The following is a 22,489-nucleotide window of genomic DNA, read 5'->3' as shown; positions in this document are numbered from 1 at the left end:
GCATTTCGTTCTGTAAATCATTGTTGTTATCCGATATTATTACTGTATCGTCTGCAAAACTTCTCCATTGATAGATATACCTTCTATTGAATCTGAGAGCGCTTCTTGAAATACCGCTTCACTGTAGACATTGAAAAGTAGTGGAGACAGTACGCAACTCTGACGGACTCCTCTCTGTATTTTCATATCTTGGGTGTCCTGGTTGTCAACTCTTACCTTGGCAGTTTGATTCCAATATATTATATTAGATATAATTTTCATATCACGACTGTCAATATTTTTGCTTTTTAATATATCTACAAGCTTTTTATGTTGAACTTTTCCAAATGCCTTTTCAAAGTCTACGTACATATCCTGATTCATATCCATGCATCTCTGGTCCAGCACATTCAAGCCGAACAAAGCATCTCGTGTGCTCATACCATTTCTAAAGTCAAATTGTGTGTCACTGATTTCATATTCGAGAGTTTTAACAATTCTGCTGTGCATTATTTTCAAAAATGTTTTAAGTGTGTGACTCATTAAAGATATTGTTCTGTGATCAGAGTGGTTGTTCCACTTGACTTTTTGGGAATTGCTACAAAGGTCGATTGCAGCCATTGTCTGGGGATTGTGGCAGTCTGATATATTAGATTAAAGAGTTCAACCAGTACATCAATACCATCTTTATCAATAAGTTTTAATAATTCGAAGGGCACATCATCTGGTCCAGTAGCTTTACCCTCTTTCGTGTTTTTAATGGCATAGATGACTTCTTCTGTTTAATATTCGTGGTCCGGTATCCTCTGTGATTTCTAATGATAGTTCTCCTCTTTCATCATTAAACAGTTGTTGGATGTAATTGGTCCAGTGACACAATCTGTCATTCACATCAGTAATATCATTGTATAACTAGACCATAGTAACTCAACCCTATGTCCAATTTTATTGGATTTTATTTGAGACAGTCACTAGATGTCACCACTCTTTCTATCTCAATTGAATAGAAATCTACAAATATTTGTTTAGCTACGCTCTAATAGATGGTGCCACGGTAGCTAAAGTTAGCGTCCATTTTGGTTTCTCTAAATTAAATTAACCAGGGTTGCAATATCTCTTAGACAGTGACACAGTAGCACTACTACTGACATAGTGGCAAGTGTATTTACACCTTTTAGTGTTTCCATGCAGAATATAGTGTTTTCCGTATAGAAAATCTATAAAATCTTCGAGGTAAGTAAAATATTATTTAAATCCTACGTTTTTAAAATTCAAATAAAAAAATTACACATGAAAGATTGTAAGTAAGGTAAAGGAAACGGAGTAAAATGAAAATTTTGACGCATGTCAAAATTTTCAAAGTGTTTCAAATATATTCATTTTTTAAGATTCCTGAGAAAACTAATAAATGTTTTTGAAAAATTAAACGCAGAATTAAAAATTACATTATTACCGAGGGCCAAAAGTCCCTGAAAACTTCTATAATGTTTATTTTAATAAGATACAGGGGTGAAAATAAAAGAGAAAATTTAGTGTGATTTTTAATTGAAAATATTTCATTCAAAAGAAACTTTTTATTTGTGCTAAGTGACTTTCGGCCCTCATAATTTAATTTTTCAAAAATGCTTATTAGTTTTTTAGGATTCGAAAAAAAAAGAATTCATTTAAAACACATTGAAAATTTCCGTGTTCCACATTGAAGTGTTCCGTTTCCCTTAAAAAGTAACTCATTTTGTTTTCTTTCTTAAAAAATTATAATTTTTAAACTTTACACAAAGATTCTTTTTTAAACAATGGTAATATATAAATGATTCTTATATATTAGCGTATTTTAAGGCCATGGGAGCAAAATTTCGTGATAATGTGTTTTAAAAGCAACCATTTTTTTCGAATCCTGAGAAAACTAATAAGTATTTTTGAAAAATTTAAACGCAGAATGAAAGATTGCCTTATTACAGATGGTCAATAGTCCCTAAAAACTTCTATAATTTTTATTTTAATAAGTTACAGGGGTGAAAAAAAAAATTGAGTGTGATTTTTAATTTCAAATATCTCATTCAAAACAAACCTTTAGTAAGTTCGTTAACGGTACAATATTTCAAAACCTCTAAATTTTAAAGAACCGCTTGGATTGACAAATTTTCCACACACATAGCTAACAAGTCAAAGAAAAAAAGTGATATTGTACCGATGTGTGCTTTTGCCCTGGGGTTGTGTTTCACCCCTTTTAGACGGTGAAATACTATATTATGTCCAATATAAGTCCTGAAATTAATAAAATGATTAATTTTAAGCAACCCTGTTCTATAGAGTTTTTTCATTAATACTCTTCTAGTTATTTGCTAGTGAATATATTAGTGCAGTCACTGTAGGTGGATATGAGCTATTACCTCCGATCTCCGATTTCGTTGAACCTCCATCGATTTGCATGAAAATTGGTTAGTGGTTAGAGGGTATCTTAAGAAACAAAGGTGACATGGTGCCAACTTGCGCTTTTATTCTGGGGGTGAATGCCACCCCTTCTCGTGGGGTGAAAATTATTTTATTAAAATTGACCCCATAATGCGGTAGAGGGACAAATTATAAGCAAAATTTGTTATATAAAGTTATTAAAATAAGTCAAAACTTTTTGAGTTATTAAAGATCAAAGATTGTAATTTTTCGTGAAAGAAATATGCAGGTTTTTAACCGATTTTTCATAATAATTCAAAAACGATAAGTTTTTACAAAAAAGTTATTCTTACCAAAATTTAAGCTAATAAAAAATAAAATTAACTCTTTACTAGAAAAACCTTTCAATTTTATGTAACTGAAAGTGATTTATAAGTAATTGTATTTTATATTTTTTTCGGTGAGTACCCAAATCTAAGTATTCAAGCTTAAATAACGGGAAAATGCTGCATTTTATAACATATAATATATATTTTATAATATGTATAGCTCAACAGGCCTTAGAGGCCGATGGCTTGGAATTTCTCCCCGGTTTTTCTCCATTTTCTGCTGTCCATGGCAGTTCTCCAATTTGATATCCCGATTGTTCCAGGTCTTCCTTACATGCTTCTAGCCACTTTTTCCTGGGTCGTCCTCTTCTCTTCTTTCCTTCACCTCTCAGCAGTGAGTTATTTGTCCACCTTCCGTCAGCCATTCTCGCAAGATGACCTAACCAATTCTCTTTGTTCTGACCATCTGGCTTATTTCTGGTTTCCGGTACAGCTCACTGATGTCTGCATTTGTTCGTCTCCTCCAAACGTCTTCATCGTTTTTTACTCCCCCGAATATTTTCCTTAGGACACTCCATTCCCAGATGTTCATCATATTTTCTTGATTTTTGTTCATGACCCATGTTTCCCTCCCGTAAAAAACTGTGGGCTGGATCACTGTTCGGTAGAGTTTTAATTTTGCCTTTCTGGAGATGTTTTTGGCTCTTAGTAGTTTGTGTAGGGCTCCGACTGTCTTTCTTCCTCTTGAAATTCTTTTTTCAATTTCTTGGCTTTCTTCCCCTATTTTGTTAGCGTTACTCCTAGATACTCAAACTCCGTCACCTTTTTAAAGCAATACTTTTTATTCTCGTTGTTTGTGGTAATTTTCAGTTGTGCGTATCTTCATCTGCGAGGTCTGTCCCATTTCAATATACTTTGTTTTTTGCTCATTAATTCTCAGTCCCTACTGCTTAGCCTTTACTTCAAAGAATTTGAAAATCCTCAGCAGTTCCCTTTCCGCTCTTGCCATTAGCACTACATCCTCCGCAAAGACCAGAACCTGGTTTCTGCTGTCAAAGAGCATACCTTTCGTCCGTATTCCACTCTCTCTCATTATTGACTCCAGCAAGAAATTGAAAAGTACTGTGGACAGCGGATCTCCCTGCTTTAATCCCCTTTTAACTTCAAATTTTCCTGATTGGCTTCTTTCTATCCTTACTCTATTTTCGGTCTTCATTAAGGTCATTTTAACGAGTCTGATCATCTTTTCCGGAATTCCAAGGTTTTAAATTTTTCGAAAATAATTATTAGTTTCCTCATGATTTAAAAAATTAATGCATTTAAAACACATGAGTGCGAAATTTTGCGCCTATGCCCTTAATTATTAACATCATGAATCCCTTGAATATGCCATTTGGTATGTTACAATTTTAATGAAGGTGTTTTTGAATTTAATTGAAATTATTCGTGATACCAAAAATCTCACAAAGTAAAAAAATGTATGTTTTGCATTTTTCAATATTTTGAATATTTTTATTTTTTTGTAAGACATTGGTTAAGATATGCCTGTCCAAAATTTGCACACACTCGTGATTAGTGACTCGTTCAAACTCTTTTAATTATAGCATGCTACAGCGTTTTTAAAAATAAGTTTGAACCCATGAAACTTGCGGATCATATATAAACAATACATTATAAGTAAATTAACCTCAATATGAAATTTTAATTGCACACGTTTATCTCTATTTGAACAAACTTTACATGCAAAATCATTATAAGTTTATTTTTAATTTTGTTATAGTAATCTAATTCTATCTAATTTTGTTAAACTTCGAAGGTCGTCCGTCCAACTCATCTGCGGTCTTCCTCTTTTTCTTTTCTATTCCCATGGTCGCAAGTGTAGAATTCGCTTATTCAATCTTCCATCTTTTTGCCGCAGAGAGTGGCCGACGAAATTCCATTTAAGTTGTGCAACCTGTCTTCATACATCGTACACCTTTGTTTTTCTCTCATCCATGAGTGTCTTTTCCTGTCTTTAAGACCGATACCCAGCATCTGTCTTTCCATTGCTCTTTGTGTTTTGGATATTCTGTCAATGTTATCTTTTGTGAAAGTCTATGTTTGTGAGCCATATGTGATAACTGGTAATATGCACTGGTTGAATACTTTCGTTCGCATATTATTGAGGGTACTTTTTATGCTTTAAAAATATACATAATGATAGTTTGATATTTTGAATATAATTGAATATACACTCACCGGCAGAGAAAACGGGCACCCCAAAAATGTGTCATTTTTAATGTCTTGTATTTCCTAAACCTGATGTCCGATTTAAGTAATTTTTTTAATATGTTATAGCCTTATTTTTTATCAATATCGCTGTGATAATATTGTTGCTATACATTGTCATTGTATACAGGGTGTACGAATCAAACTGTGTTTTTTTCTCAAACTTTGGAACACCCTGTGGAATGTTCTAGCTTTTATAAAATACTAAAATTAAATCCCAACTATAGCCACAGATTTTCTTAACATTCTGTTTTTTTATTCATTCGCTTATGTTGGATAATAAAAAAGTTAGGCACTTTAACAACTACCCATGTTTTTCGTCAATACAGGGTGTTTTTCAATAAGTACGGCAAGCTTTAACGGGTAATTCTGCATGATAAAATAATGACAGTTTGCTTTATAAACTTATGCTCGCAAATACTTCGTTTCTGAGATAGGGGGTGTTGAAATTGTTCTTACAAACTGACGATTTATTTATTGCTCTAAAACGGTTTGTGATATGCAAATGAAATTTGGTAGATTTTAAGAGCTAGTTATTGCGCATTTTTTGGCATACAACTGAGAATTTTATATTCACCATTGGCGTGCATACGGGATATATCTAAAATATTTATACCCGTATGCACGCCAGTGGTGAATATAAAATTATTAATTGTACGCCAAAAAATGCGCAATAACTACCTGTTAAAATCTACCAAATTCCATTTGCATATCACAAACCGTTTTAGAGAAATAAATAAATCGTCAGTTTGTAAGAACAATTTCAACACCCCCTATCTCGGAAACGAAGCATTTGCGGGCATACGTTTATAAAGCAAACTGTCATTACTTTATCATGCAGAACTACCCCTTAAAGTTTGCCGTACTTATTTAAAAACACCCTGTATTAACGAAAAACAGGGGTAGTTGTTAAAGTGCTTAACTTTTTTATTATCCAACATAAGCGAATGAATCAAAAAACAGAATGTTAAGAAAACCTGAGGCTATAGTTTGGTTATAATTTCAGTATTTTGTAAAAGCTAGAACATTCCACAGGGTGTTCCAAAGTTTGAGAAAAAAACACAGTTTGATTCGTACACCCTGTATACAATGACAATGTACCTGTCTAGCAACAATATTATTACAGCGATATTGATAAAGAATAAGGCTATAACATATTAAAAAAATTACTTAAATCGGACATCAGGTTTAGGAAATACAAGACATTAAAAATGACCCATTTTTTGGGGTGCCCGTTTTCTCTGCCGGTGAGTGTATTTTGAATACAGGACTTAAATTGTTTTTTTTTTCTTTATTGTGCAGAAAGTCCATTTTTTCAGTTGTGCTAAATATTATTATTGTTGTAGGGAATGCAATAGTGACGAAGAATCTGTTGAAGGTGATAGCGCATTAGAAAACAGTATAGTATTATTATCTGCAAAAAAAAAGGTGTCTCCAAATAACTTATTGCAACAAACAAATTTAGATTTAGATAGAGTGGCTTCAAGTTTAGAAAAATGTTCAGTATATTATTTTGCAGGGTACTTATTTAAAAAATGTTTTGAACAATTTAAATGTGAAAATTGTAAAAACAAATTAGAGGGCACAAAATATATAGAAAATAAGCAACAAATATTACTGTTTTATAAAGAATATGCAATAAATGATTCAAATTGTCAATTAAAATATGTTACCGATTTGATGGGCACATTCACAAAATATGTCTTCAAAAATGTTTTCTACCATATTTGATGGATGCTGTGTAAAATGTGTGTTATTTAATATAGCGTCAATATACAGTCAATTTTGCAACATCACTGATGTATTTATTATTTTTTTATTAAAATACAATTCCTGAGAGGTGTTCATTAACAGACTTTTTAGAGTTTTACGATTATTTCGGTTAATACTTGTTATTTTTAAATTAGCACTATTATCAGTAGTAATAACCCAAGGACATTGATAATTGATCGAAAAAATTTTATAACAGATTTCGAAAGCTTGTTGCTTGGAAACAGACCGACGCCGTAGGTGGAGGTCTGTTGCCTGTAAGCAACAAGCTTGAGAAAGTTGTTAAAAAATTTTTGAGCATTTATCAATGTTCGAGGGTTATTCGGATAGAAAATGTTTTGCTGGTTATGAAAAAAAAAATACAGAGCAGAAACAATTTATTTAAATGTGCAATTAACAAAGGAACAATTAGAAAAATTTAATGAAGATCCAGACATGTTAGTTAATTTCATAATTTCATTAATATTCTCATCAGTATTACAACCAAATCGTGACATTTTGAAATATTGAATATTTGAAATGTCAAAATCGAAATGAAACGAAATGTAGGTATCCATAGCTACATGGTTGAGTGAAAACAGCCCATGGGATCTGTTTTCAGTATAATGTTGGTTTTATTGGTTGTATTCAATCAGATGACCACAAATTAATTGATTTCATTGGATTTCTAATTGAGCAAAAAATTTTCAGTAAAATTATGTCTGGGTTATTATATTTTTCAGATAATAAATACTTTATTACGCACCAGTTGGACCCTTTTACGAAATACAACAGGCCATAGACTACCTACTTTAACTTGTGTCACAAAACTTGTAAAAATTTCTATTTCGACCTATCTGGTTGCAGTTATAAATTTTATTGGTTAATGGTTTATTGACTTCGACAATACAATGGCAGACAAGAATAGAAATGTTCTCTTTTATTCCGCCCTGTCCATTCATAAACCCGACATGAGTTTGAATATTTTAACAATCCGTTTTTTACCTGCCAATGTGCCAATTCATCAAAACACAGAATTCGAAAAAATAAAAGACGAATATTTTTAAGAGTTGTTTCGTTTGACGATAATTTATCGGTTTTCGAAGGTACTGAAGATTTGGAACAAAACCATGAAACCACCCAACTCAATATTAAAGCGAAAGATGAGGCAAAAGATGAAGATTTTTTCGATTTTGTGGATATTCCATCCAATTTGGCAAGTCCTAACCGTTTGTAATACTATAAGAAGATTTCTGGAGGGCCAATTCAATGTAATTTTTTCTAATTTGTATAACTTAAAGATTTAAAAAAAAATGAGAAGAAATTTTGTCGTATGCATTTTAAATAAGATAATATATACATGTGTACATATTGCACACATCTCATGCTTATTAATGGATTTATGCACAGAAAATGTAATTTGGTTTTTTAATAAAATAAGTTGCACTGCTGTATCATTGACATAAAGCGACCTAAAACCATCTAAATATAATGTAAATGTAGGTACATACATACAGTGAGCACGTAAAGGTTGGAATAAATACATTTTCTCGAGAATGGACGATTTTGGAAAAAAATCCCAAAACAGGTCAATTTTTATTTTTAAATTAAGACTTCTTGCCACATCTATCATACTAGTGACGTCACCCATCTGGACGTGACGACGTCATCTATGATTTTTTTAAATGAGAATAGGGGTTGTGTAATAGCTCATTTGAAAGGTAATTCAATTCTCTATTCAGTAATATAAACATTAACATAATTATTCATACAGGGCGTCCAAAAAAATTTTTTTAAATTAAATTTATTGGCATAAAAAGAAGAATCTGTGTAATTTATTTAACCCAAAAATACATTTTACTGCTATCAGACAACAGGAAATAATGTTTATTTGACAAATAAATATTGTTTTTTGCTTAAATTCAATATTAAAGCAGCCACTCACATTCCTCTTGACAGTTTGAACATTTAATTTAAGCGAAAAGCAATGAATATTTTTAAATAAACATTGTTTTTTGTTTTCTAATAGCAGTGACATGTATTTTGAATTAAATAAATTACACGCATTCTTCTTTTTATGTCAATAAATATAATTAAAAAGAAATTTTTTTGGACACCCTGTATAAAGAATTATGTTAATCTTTATATTACTGAATAGAGAATTAAATTACCTTTCAAATGAGCTATCACACGGCCCCTATTACTATTTAAAAAAATCATCGATGACGTCATCACTCCCAGATGGGTGACGTCACTAGTATGATATATATGGCAAAAAGTCGTAATTTAAAAATAAAAATTGACCTGTTTCGGGATTTTTTCCAAAATCGTCCATTCTCGAGAAAATGAATTTATTCCAACCTTTACGTGCTCACTGTAGTATGTACTATTATTGTGTAGGTCTATTCAGTAGGTACCCTTATTTCTACCAGCCATCAATGATCGGGTATTAGAATATCCCGGTTATAGGAATATTTTTGCTTGGTACGAAGGCTATTCCAATAAGCGGGTTCGACTGTATAGTGTCGAACGTTGGACGCAAAAAACTGCAATCATCTCCCTTTACTACTTAAATCTGCAACATATTTTCCCAAGTTCCGTAAAATTACAAAATATCTAAAAGACGTAGAAGCAGTATATCTTAATGAATAAAAATAAGACCACAAGTAACTAAAGTATTTTTATCATTATTTGGGTGTCATACGTAGCAGCTTAAACTTATTAGTTCCTAAGTCTGTATTTTGTTTGTTGTATGTTTAATTTGCAATTTATATAAGTTTTTGCAATATATTGTTTAATGTTTTACTTTCATTACCTTTTATTTTGTAATATTGACTATGTATCTAACTTTAATAAATTGTATTCATTTTGACTATAAAATTATTTAACTTTCAGTGACAATAAAGAATATTTAGATCGGACGAATTGATTGAAAAAAAAAACATTTTCATTTATGTAAACAATGGTTTGTGTACTTAATAAATAGTATTATTTATTTCAGTTTTGTTAATTATTTTACCCAACACATAGTTTTGTCCCGAATATGGGATGCAACCAAACCGCAAAAAAACACGAGTAAGACCCAAAAATATAAGTGAGAGAGAGACAGAGAGAGAGACAGAGAGAGAGAGATAGAGAGAGAGAGAGAGAGACAGAGAGAGAGACAGAGAGAGAGAGAGAGATGAAATAAACATATTTGTAAATAGCGGCACTTTGAAGGCAGTTAAGTAGCGGCACTCTGAAGGCAGTTAAGTAGCGGCCCGGATTGCTCAGGCGGTAGTCAGCCTAAATGAAATTAGTACCTTGGATAAAACCAGAAGTACTAATAATCGGTTGAAGCGCTGGCCCTGTTATCTTCCTTGTATCCATGGCTCTAGAGATAGCAGACTACCTTGCTATAATCCCAAAGCTGCGGCAGCGGTATAAAACGGGAGACTATTATTATTATTATACAGCACTAAAATGTGTTTAGAGTTAAATAAATTACATACATTCTTATTTTTGCGTCAATTAATTCAATTTAAAAATAATCCAGTATATTTTAATTAAATATTCATTTCTTTTATAACAAATTAATAATTAATTGTCTGGTATACAAATAAGTATTTTTCAAAGAAAATTTTACGGCAGCATTTAAATCATTTAAATAGATTACCAGCCAATTTAGATTTAGCAAATCTCAAATTATTAAAAACAATTTAAAACATTTGCTCGAAATTGTCAAATTATCAATCTGTCACAAAAGGAATGCAACAGTAATAACAATAAGCGTTTTATTTAAGTCTTATATTTTCTTCACAATCTGGCATCCTTGTACATAATAGAAAAAGAATTACATAGTAGAAATCTGCTCCGAGTAGAAATCTGCATACAATTAAATTTCTGGTGATAGTTTTCGAAATTAATTCCTAGAGGCCGCCACCTCACGGCAAAATAAAAGTCAAATAACACTGACATTAGCATTGTCTAACTATGTGTAGATAAACAATGGTAATATGTAATATCCCCTTTATCATTTTTAAGGGTATACGTTCTTGTGATTTTTCTAGAACCTTTTGCATTTTGCCTATTTAACGCCAATTTATCAAATCCTTTAAATTTTAAAACATATTTTTTACTCAAAAAATAATCTAAAAAATATCTTGTATACTCATTAAAAATGATTTTTTAAGAATGGAGAATTTAATCGGAGGCGGATCGAATTATGTAGATTTCATTTGGAATCTCTAAATCTTCCACAATCCGTAATTAAAAGGGCCCTCAAAGAAAAAATGAAAACAAGCACACCCGTAAAGGCCAAAAATCCTAATGTTTTACATGATTCATCAGGCATATCCTTCATCAAGCATAGTCCGCGCGCTGCGAGGGAATAACCGTCAGGGTCCGAAGGCGCCCCCTCTTAACAGGTCGGGTCAAGTGCAACATTTCTGTGATTCTTTCTTAGTTTAGCGACTTCCTTGGTCTTCTAGTTTGCCAGTTGATTCCATGGCCCCCACAAGGGTGGGGCTGGTGCAACTCTGGTCACAGGGCCCGGGCTCCTGGGGGGCCCAGGCCTAGCCCTGTTTTTTTTTTAATTGCAGAATATTTACAGGGGATCATAGATTAAAAACTCAAATAGGCCTATATAATTATTACAAAGTCAGAGTGTTGTGAAATAATTATTAATTCTAGGTTATTGGTTATTTACGATATAATTAGGAATTAGGTGCGTACCGTACATGCTAGTTACTGTTGTTTGTATATTAGTGTACAACAGCCTGCTCGGGCCCCACACACTCTCTCTACCTTCCCCTTCCCCCAGGCGCCTAGCTGCCCCGCCCCCACTTCCGCGGCCAGTCCATCTTTGTCTCTCCGCTTTGTTCTAAAAATAAACACTTCTCATCAGTTCGTCAGTTCGTCTGTTGACTCCGTTTGATATGGGCGGAATTGTTTAATTGTTGTGCTCTGCTCTACTATTACTATTATTGACAGGTAATTATATAGTTGAATGTATCTTTGTTTAAAATGTTCTTAAACAGTAAAATTGTGTTTGTTTACAATTAAAGCCGTCTTGGTTTTTTGTTACGGTATTCAAGAGATTAGTGTTTAGACATACTGTATATGTACTGTAATCTGGCTTTCTTGCCGTCCCGAAACAAAAATAATAATTAATTTTAATACATTTTGAGAAAGCCGATCGTCACAATAGCGATCGTAAAAAAGATCCAAATATTTATATGCTTATGCTTAGGATCGAAAACCATTGATCTTATTATGATTTTATCCGTCGTGTTTTGTTTCAGGTTAAGATGTCAAGCTATAAACATAAGTCTGGAGCTTTGAAAAGAAAGCTCCAGAAAGAAAAATTAGAACAATCTGCTAAAGGTCGCCAGGATATTAAGAAGTTTTTTAAGAGTAATGAAAAAGAAGAGTTGCAAGAATTTCAACCGGATTTCAATCCAGAACCTACATCAGCCTCACAGACCCAACCTTCTTCAGCTTCAATCCAAAATGCTTCTACGTCTACTGTATGTGAGGGAAGTAATGACGAATGTGCTAGTGCTGATCCAAATCTTAGTAAGGATACTGTCGATGACAATAAAACTTTTAATTTTGACGATCCTAATACGTGGCCTGCGGTGATGAGTGATAAAATACGGCAGGAAATAGTATTGTGCTACGGTGGTTTTCAAGCTTTTCAGGCCAGATCAAAATCATTTCCAGCTGACCCCTCAGGAAAACATTTCCATGAAACATTGTTGTACATGAAAACAGACAACAGAACATGTAAAGCAATTCCACGTGAATGGTTAATGTGGAGTGAAACAAAAAACAGCATTCATTGTTTACCCTGTAGCATTTTCCATTCAAACCAAAACAAAAGTAAACTTGCAAAAGAAGGTTTTTTCCCTGAAAAACAACAATACAAACGATTATACAGGTTATTTTCGATGCATGAAAGAAGCTCTGAGCACAGAAAACACTACCTAGAATGGAAAAGTCTTCAGATATCATTGAAAGGACATGGTGTCGACAGCAATCTGCAACAGATTATTAACTGTGAAGCAACAAGATGGAAAGCTATTCTTCAACGAATTTTGGACACAACAATATTCTTGAGTAGTAGAGGTTTAGCTTTCCAAGGGGAAAATACCCAGATCGGTGATGTTCACAATGGAAACTTTTTAGGAGTATTGGAATTAATAGGAAAATATGACGAAGTAACTCGTGAACATTTAGCCAAAGTAAAAGAAAACCAGTTGAATAAAAAAAGTATGATAGGTCAAGCTCACTATCTCTCATGGTACTCGCAGAATGAATTTATTTCTCTCTGTGGTAAAAAACTACTGAATACTATTTTGCATCAACGAGAAGAGTCTGTATTCTATGGGATTATTGCTGATGCCACCCCTGACATTTCCCATCAGGAGCAGAATGTACTAATTCTACGGTATGTTTTTCAAAATGAAGAAAAAAATACATTCGAAGTATGTGAAAGATTTATTGAATTCCTGAACTTTAGCGGGAAAACAGGTGAGGTTATAACTGATGAAATTCTGTCCGCTTTAGACAATATTGGAGTACCACTTTCTGACTGTCGAGCTCAGGGATATGACAACGGATCTAACATGCGGGGACACACTAAAGGTGTACAATCAAGAATACTTGAAAAAAACCAGTCTGCTATATTCTCTCCCTGTGGAGCACACTCGCTCAACACAGTTGGTGTCAATGCTGCAAAACTGAACCACGACGTAGTGACATTTTTTGGTAACATTGATAGTTTCTATTCTTTGTTCTCCAGCAGCCCTGGTCGTTGGGAATTATTAAAGCAACACGTCCCTTTGTCTTTACAAAGCCTTTCCGAGACTCGTTGGAGTGAAAGAATTCAAGCTGTACGACCAATTGTCAAACATTATCCTTCGATCCTCAAGGTTTTGGACCTGCTCCTGGAAGAAAATCATTTGCCTACTTTGACTCCAGCTGCCAGAAACACAGTTTTCGCGCTGAAGAGGTACTTTGGATCTTTTAAAGGCCTCTTGACATCATTGTTTTGGCACAAAATCTTGGCCTCCATTGATCAAAGAAATGAGATCATACAAAGGAAAGGAATTTCCTTAAACACAGAAACTCAACTGATTAAAGATTTGTTAACTGAATTGCAGACCCTAAGAGATTCATGGGAAACCATTCTTAACGAAGCAAAACACGTCGCCGGTGCAGTTGGCATTATACCAGAATTCTCTCTCAAAAGAAAATCTAGTGTTGAAAATACGCCCGAGCAACTTCAGCAACAAGCTTCACAGGACTTCAAATCTTCTGTGGTCTTTCCTGTTTTGGATTTCATCATGACTGATTTGAAAACCAGATTTGCAAGCTGTGAAGAAATTTGTAACCTGTTTGCTCCAGTGTTAGGTTTCATGGATCTAGACAACGAGGAACTGAAACTTAAAACTGCCAATCTCGTTGCATATTACCCTTCAGACTTTGCTGATCCAGAAGCCCTATTTGAAGAAACTCTTCATATGAAGAATGTATTTGTAACAGTGTTCCAGTCAGAAAAGGACCCATTGAAGCTTCTAAACTCAATATATGAGAAAAACCTCCAGCCCATTTTCTTGAACCTGTGCACAGCTATACGACTTTTCTGTACAATCCCAGTGACAGTTTCAACGGCTGAAAGGTCTTTTAGTAGGTTGTCTAATTCACTTAAAACTTGGCAACGAAGCACAACTGGCCAAACTCGTCTGAACCATCTGGCAATGTTGGCAATTGAGAATGAATTGGCCAAAACTGTTGACTTTTCTGATGTTATAAATGATTTTAGTGAAAAGAAAGCTAGGAAATCTATGATTAAATAGACTATCAAACATCAAAGTAAGCGTTTTCTTGTCAGTGTATTAAACACTTAAAAAACATTTTAATTGTTTAGCTCCTAACTTTCTTATAATCTCATTCTTAGTATTTTGTCAACTTGAATTTTATTCTTGGTCAGTAAGGGAAATCAATCTCAAAATGGAAATGTACTGTACTTTCAGTAAAATATAAATGATTTACTTTATGTTTGCAACAATTTTGTCAATAAAGTTTGGTTTTTAGATTAAAATAATAGCCTTAATTATTCCTTAATATCAATAATCATCAGTTTAAATAAAATTTGTAAACTAAAAAATTACCATGTAAATTGTTGAAACATAGCATAGCACGCGAACATAGGGGGGCCCGAGCCTGATCCTGGTTACAGGGCCCGCAATGGAATGTGGAGGCCATGGGAATTCACTAATACAAAAGGGAAAGTTATGGCAGCTAAAACGTTTTTTTACATTGAATGTAATTGTCGTCTAAAATGCAGTAATAGAGTGCCAGAGAATGTCCAGAGAGAAGTACATGACAGATTTTACAAACTACAGGATTGGAACGCTCAAACTAGCTGGTTGTGTGGTACAGTTAGAAATAAAGCACCTAAACATTACTTATAACGAATTATTTTTACTTTTATTTTGTACCTTAGATTAATGAAAACCCCGAGATATAACATCGTTCATTGCGCAGTGTGCCAAATTCTTCTTTATCCCTACCTAAGCGATTCCACCAATTGGAGTCGACATTAGCTTCGTATCGTGACGAGAACCGCCGATCATGTTCGAAGCTCTGAATTCTAATGCGGCTTTATTTACATTCGACACCAGGGTGGTATTATGCCAGATTGTTTGTAATTGTAAAAAGTACCGAGTTACTTATTTTAGCATTGTATTGTTTTGTTTATTTTTTTTTAATATATGCTCAAGATGTCGTAGTCAGTTAGTTGTTGATTCTAAATATGTTTTATATTAATGCAATGTAATATAACTTAAAAAAAATTTCAAAAATATATACAAAATAAATACAAAGAAACTTTTTTTGGGGTTAATTAGATCAGTGGGGGGTTATAACAATAATCCAACTGCTAAACAGTTTAAGACAGCTTATAAAAAATTGTTAAAACATTTAGAATTAAGGGATAGTTTTAGAGGAAATTGTATTTCTTTAGAACTGATTACAGTTATGGTTCCTGAACAACTAGTTAATAAGTCTTGTGGCCGAGAACGAATTGTTGAAGACGATTGTGTTGATGATAACGATGACATATCCAATACAAATTTTATATCACTTCAATTAAGGAACATATCATTTACACATTCCAAGAGAGAAGTTATTATATACATTTCAGGATGTCATTTATAAAATATCGATAATTTTGAAATGTGAAGATTGTGTAAATGCACTATAGGAGACCGAGCAGACTTGTTGACATCATTCATCAACCAAAGAGATACATTAAATTTAACTTATCCATCCAAAGATGTTGTTATTATTTGCTCTACTGCCGAAAAAGTGCTACAGTGTCACATAAGCGTATTAATGTTAATATTGTTAATATCCAAATAATAAAAGAATTAACAGAACAATTATTATTTAAGAACTTAAACAACAATTTCAAACATTATTCCTTTTTAGTGTCACATTATTCCAATTTATTAAAATTAATAATTTTCACCTACATTAACGTCCGAATTCATCATCATAATAAAACAATTATAGATACTAGTAAAAGTAAAAGAATTGTTCATAATAAAATGACATTATTTTCTGGACAATGAAAATATTAAACACATAAAAAACATTTTAAGCTCCTAACTTTCTTATAATCTCATTCTTAGTATTTTGTCAACTTGAATTTTATTCTTGGTCAGTAAGGGAAATCAATCTCAAAATGGAAATGTACTGTACTTTCAGTAAAATATAAATGATTTACTTTATGTTTGCAACAATTTTGTCAATAAAGTTTGGTTTTTAGATTAAAATAATAGCCTTAATTATTCCTTAATATCAATAATCATCAGTTTAAATAAAATTTGTAAACTAAAAAATTACCATGTAAATTGTTGAAACATAGCATAGCACGCGAACATAGGGGGGCCCGAGCCTGATCCTGGTTACAGGGCCCGCAATGGAATGTGGGGGCCATGGTTGATTCTATGTGAACAATAGTAAAGTAGCGAGTACATACTGATTAAAATGAAGTAGTGGTTGCGACTGTAGTGATGTAGATGTGGGGACTGCTGCTAAAAAAAGAAAAACAGGCCGTGTTCGTGACATTATGAAACTTGAGAACCACTCAAGAGGTAGGGCCAAATTGCAAGTGCCACCGTTTTCAGAACGTCAATGAAGCCGAAAAGAGGCGCATTTTGACTCAATTCAATTAACTTGCTAACTACGACGATCAGAATCGGTATTTAGGTCTGATCCGTCTAACCGTTCTCCCAGGTTACAGGGACACCTAATCTTGCTTCTTATTCCTATCGTGTTAGGAGTGGCCATGATGGAGACTTTCGTGATGTGCAATAATGTTTCAAAGCATTCTTATCCATTCATGGAATTTCTGCTTTCCGAGTACAAAGAATTCGAGAATCACTGGCCTCAACTAGCACTGTACCATTAGACGCTAGAAGAAAACGGAAATGGGCCCCACAAAATTTCTGAAGATACTATCGTCAAAGTGACAGAATTTATTGGTTCCTTGAAAGGAAGAAAATCGCATTACTCCCGGAAAAAAGTAAGAAAACTTATCTCCCTGAAAAACTCAACATAACTAAGTTATATAGAAAAAATCCCGATAATAAATATTCGTCTTTCGCGAAATTTTTGAAACAAAGTTTAGTACGGCATTCGGTTTTCCTTGGAAAGACACCTGTAACTACTATGACATTATAAAAGTGGAAATATCGGCCCTTGCGCAGAAATGATATGCCAGCAGCGATGAACATAAAACCCAGATCTTCAAGACATTACAAGAAAAAACAACGAGAAACAACTTCATCATGCGAGAAGTGAAAAAATTTATTCTGTGAAAAGAAAATATCGAAACTTGTCAAGAGCAATCGATACCGAAGCCATAACCATAGACTTCCAAAAAATTTACCAACCCCTAATGTGACCCCAAACGATATCTACTATAAACGGCAACTTAATTTTATAATCTTTAATGTACATGCATTGGCTGATTCCACCTGTTTTCTATACTTATAACGAATCGGTAGCAAAAAAGGGGGCTGACGATGTTTGTTCGATGATTCATCACTTTGTGTACATATTGTTATCTCAGGTTCAAAATTTGATATTTTGTGACTCTTGTGGAGGGCAAAATAAAATGTTGTTCTGAAGCTATTTCCTTGTGGCACTTTTATAATGAACTATTTTAAATGGGAAATAAGCCACAATTTTACCAAAAAAATTAATTTATTAACGTTTCGACGCCCAATCGGGTGTCGTTGTCAAAATACAAAATAATGGCAAAATAAAAATTAGTTTTTCTGTTCCTTCATTATCTAGTTCGCACAGGACGGTTTGAGTTTGTGAAAGTAATTTTTCCCATCAGAGGACATTTATATCTAGAGTGCGACCGGGATAAGAGTTTAATTAATGACAAATCTTATACGGAAACTCGTGATAATTGGAGAGAAGTTCTCCGCAATAGAGTGAAACCGAAACCGTTTCAAGTGGTGGACTGTGGAAGAAGATATCAAATTCCTGAATTGGACTAAGCATTTCTCCAACAAGTATCCCAAGAAATGCCCAATGCCTACGAGACCTACTCGAGTGTTGGAAATCAGGAAAAATGGCCCTCAATTTATCTTTCATAAGAATACCTATTCTGGGTTATTTGCAAGCTCGCTGTTTGAATGTAAGTTAAAAGAAACCCGAAAAGAAATTTAAGGAAAGCTCATATCACAACTCCGGAAGTTACTAGCCACAATCATCCCGAAGCTTTGTACAACGGCGCACTTCCGGTCAAAGCTGCTAAGTTATAAGATCGTCTTCACTTGACCAAATATTTGGAAAACCTAAACTCTACAAAGTCTACACTAATTTACAAGGTAGTGAACAGGAGGGAAGTTCGGAGGAAGAAACATTTTGTGATGCAGAAGCTTGAAGGTACTGGGGAAGAACGTTCATGGTCCGTGCCGGCACACCAATTTTTTTCTGTTTCGCAAATAAAATATTTTTTTGTCTTCTCTTAATTTTTTCTCTGTAAACATGTCAACGTACCACTGAAAAAATTTACCGATTTATACGGTTGAGTTAAAACAATTTGTTTTAATTGGAAACATTAAATTTCGATTTCCATGAAAACTGTTTTTGTTCATCCTGATTGGATTGTTCTCCCCCTGACTCCTCAATAATTGTTACATTGTACTTTTATTATGCTTATTAGTAAAGAATACTTTTAAAAATTGTTTTATTGTAGGTTTCCGTCAAGTATTTTGCTTTCCAAAAAATATTTTGAGAACCGCTGATTTAGACAAACATAAAAAATTCATATGGTACGGAACTGAATACAGGATTTGTAGAATCGCACATCCGATGGATAATCATAAACCTAATTTTGAGTGCGACGTATGTGTAGAAAGTTGTGATAAGAATCCATCACATTATTATTTCACAGAAAAAACAGTGAGCTACACTGTAGAAACTTTTCTATCACATTATAACCAATCGTTGATACTGCCTGCCATATGAAGTAACTTTTTCATCCCTGATTTAGACGACAAAGTGGGTTGTTGATACAGTTTCTGTTTCTTGTCTTATAATAATCATAAATTCACTTTTCAAATTGATTATTAAAAGTAATTTAACAGAAAAAAAAAACACTGAACTACATTTATGAACTTTTCTGTCAAATTATAACCAATCTTTGATACTGCCTGCCATATGAAGTAACTTTTTCATCCATGATTTAGACGACAAAGTGCGTTGTTGATACATTTTCTGTTTCTTGTCTTATAATAATCATAAATTCACGTTTTAAATTGATTATTAAAAATAATTTGACAGGAAAAAAATATTGAACACTATATAAACTTTTGTGTCAAATTATAACCAATCTTTGATACTGCGTGCCATATGAAGTAACTTTTTCATCCCTGATTTAGACGACAAAGTGCGTCGTTGATACAGTTTCTGTTTCTTGTCTTATAATAATCATAAATCGACTTTTCAAATTTGAAGTCGATACTAACGTAATGATTATTATAAAGTAACTTGTAAGATATGTACTACGTCACTGTTTTTTTCTAGTATTAATCGCTTTGGTTAAGACCAATTAGCCAGACTTGGTTAATGAAGTACAATATTCTGAAAAAAATTAGGAAAAATAATAATTTAGATCCACAGGAAAACGGAATATAAAAAATCAACACTAAAAACAACATTTAATATTAACAAGACAGTGCATTACTACATTTATACATTAGATCCAAATTTTGAACAATATTTGCTGTTGTCTCTTCTTCCTAAAAACAATCAGTTATTTCTGTTTTAACCCTGCTATCCTGCCTTATATTCTACATCCAATTCAGTGCCTATCCGATATACCAGCATAGTATTTCAATGAATCCATAAAGAAAGACATCTGCAGATGCATCTTCAGCAGAAAAGCTTTTGTGGTAACCACCACACCAAAATCGATGTCTGTATTCCTTTAATCAAAAATTCATTTATGTCAGACAGTGTAATTTGACCATGGCTGCTGCTTTTAACCTGAAAAAAAATAGAATAAGAGTAAATCAGCATCTATTGTAGCAAGCGGTAGCGGGTAAGTACCCGGGTTGAAAAAAGCATGTTTTTATTTTATACAAAACACATTGATAGCTTAGTGTGAAAACCTCGTATCTCATTTTTTCTTCGAAAAATACATTTTGGTGGTTTTAGTTTGAAAACCTTGTATCTCACGATTTACAACTGTTAGAAAAAATCCAAATACACTAGACTATTTTCTACAGCCGAAAAAAGAAACCACGTATATCAATTGCTCTCCTGATTTAGTGTAAATACCACGTATATTTATAACCAAGAATTTGGTACTTAATTTGGAGTGTTTGCTTGAGAGATTCGACTTGCAGAAATGTTTTTTGTGAACAACAAAAGGTAGTCCGGCATATAGAAACATTTTATGAACCTTAAATCTAAAGATTTGTATTGTATCGACCTAGTATTTGGAGGTGTGCAAGAAGCTATGAAAAATGAAAACCTCGTAAATAATAATTAACACAACCTCATTTGAGATGAAAAACAGGTATATCAAGATATACGAGATTATTATAGTTACTTGGGCAAAGGCTCTATATACTGCAAGGATATTTACGTGTTTTTCATAGTTAATATTTGCATTTCCAATTTAATAGCAACATTTACACTTTTAGCTCTGGGCCAATATCAGATATTTGTCTCAATGTGCTCGAATTAAAAATATGTAACGTAATTTTTGTTTTTAGGTTATATTATGCAGAAAATCAGTTTTTTGCCTCTCCTGTAAAATTGTAATTAATTTAATGAGATACGAGGTTTTCACACTAAGCCATCGACATATTTAGAGAAGACCTTTAGAGAAGAACTTTAAGAAGACCAATTGCAATTAGGAGCTATTGCCTGGGGGAACCCCAGACTATTTACTATTTATCAATTCGCATTGCAAGTTGACTATTATTGCAATAACGCCTACTGTAAGTTATTTTGTGGTGTTTAGTGTCTTTTTGAAACATGTAAATTGTGAATTTTTGTACATGATATGAAGGAGCTCAAGGAGCGTATGGAAATGGCTTTGACCCCAGCTCATTTTTTGGCAAATTTGCTTGATAAGCGCTTTAGTTGGAAATTATACCCTTTAAACCAGCGATACTCACCTGCGGCCCGTGGGCCGCATGTGGCCCTCTAGCATTTTTTATGCGGCCCAAAGGCTAACTAAAGGGCCCTGTGATCAAACTATTTGTCACATTTCACGTGTTTTTTCAAATTATCTGATAGTGTCCCGATGTGTCTGGGAGTGAGGCAGACAATTTAATGACTTTAATTTTAAATTACGAGTATATTGAAATTTTTAAGAACTGTGATTAAAAAGCAAGGTATTATTAACTTTTAATAATAAATTATTATAGTTAATGAACTAATACTCATTTTAAAAATAATCAATACTTATTTACTGCATTGCAACGACCCATTTAGTAATCACAAGGAAAATTCAGGTCCGGATTAACAAAAAAAAATTAAAATAATTGTGAACTAATTAAAATTTTCAAAATTCGTCTGCACATTTGAAAAGAGCACAAAAACTAAGTTTAATTGCTCTCTTCATTTTTTTGCGCAGACAATTTAATGACATTAATTTTGAAATTATATCGAAATTTTTGTTTTGAAAGTTCGAGTTCTTAAGAGCAAACAGTAGCGATCAACAGGTAGCAACAAACGCGTTCCAAAATTGCGGCTCTAATTTTGAATATTTTGTCGAGATATTTGGCACACTTATTCGTAATATAATAAAGAATGGCGCTACAGAGCCCAATTTCAGAAATATGTTAGTATGTGGAGATTACTCTATAACTAAATAAAATATTGAAAAAAGGAGCCTGTGCCGCCATTAAGAAAGACAAAAAAATACACTTTCTTCAAATAAACTTTTTTATCCCGTGCCTAGATTTTGTGTCACATTGGAACTACTAAAAATCGATTTTTTTATAACAAGAAATCGAACGTCACTGACTTGGCAACATTTCGCGCCTATGTGTATAAAAATTATTGTTTTTGATAGTATAAACGTCACTGTCAGTGTCGAATTACTGTTGCCTCACTTTTGAAAGTTCGCAGAACTTTCGCAATCTTGAACTGCGTTTGTTGCTACCTGTTGATCGCTACTGTGTACTCTTAAAAATTTCGACTGAATTTCAAAATTAAAGTCATTAAATTGTCTGCACAAAAAA

At 33.1% G+C, this 22,489-nt stretch overlaps 1 protein-coding gene and 1 long non-coding RNA gene across 2 annotated transcripts; both read left to right on the top strand.

Moving 5' to 3' along the window:
* The first annotated feature begins 928 nt into the window (after positions 1-928).
* On the top strand, positions 929-8,157 carry LOC126892613 (uncharacterized). The gene is made up of 2 exons (XR_007700926.1): positions 929-1,212; positions 6,314-8,157. It is a non-coding gene; the product is annotated as an uncharacterized LOC126892613 (long non-coding RNA).
* Positions 8,158-12,004: 3,847 nt separating this feature from the next.
* On the top strand, positions 12,005-19,256 carry LOC126891386 (zinc finger MYM-type protein 5-like). Its single transcript, XM_050660562.1, has 2 exons — positions 12,005-12,968; positions 18,985-19,256. The coding sequence occupies exons 1-2, from the start codon at positions 12,005-12,007 to the stop codon at positions 19,254-19,256; spliced, it is 1,236 nt and encodes a 411-aa protein (XP_050516519.1).
* Positions 19,257-22,489: the final 3,233 nt, after the last annotated feature.

This window comes from Diabrotica virgifera, chromosome 9 (genome assembly GCF_917563875.1).
Source record: "Diabrotica virgifera virgifera chromosome 9, PGI_DIABVI_V3a".
NCBI classification, from domain to species: domain Eukaryota; kingdom Metazoa; phylum Arthropoda; class Insecta; order Coleoptera; family Chrysomelidae; genus Diabrotica; species Diabrotica virgifera.
Note: the sequence above shows the minus strand (reverse complement) of the source record. Positions and strands in the feature narration are given on the sequence as shown.

What these genes read in the sequence shown, in the direction of transcription:
- LOC126891386 (XM_050660562.1), top strand. Translation starts at nt 12,005, where the DNA reads ATGTCAAGCTATAAACATAAGTCTGGAGCTTTGAAAAGAAAGCTCCAG. An exon ending in AAACCAGTTGAATAAAAAAA is followed by an intron (nt 12,969 to 18,984) that starts GTATGATAGGTC and finishes GTTTTATTGTAG; the next exon opens with GTTTCCGTCAAGTATTTTGC.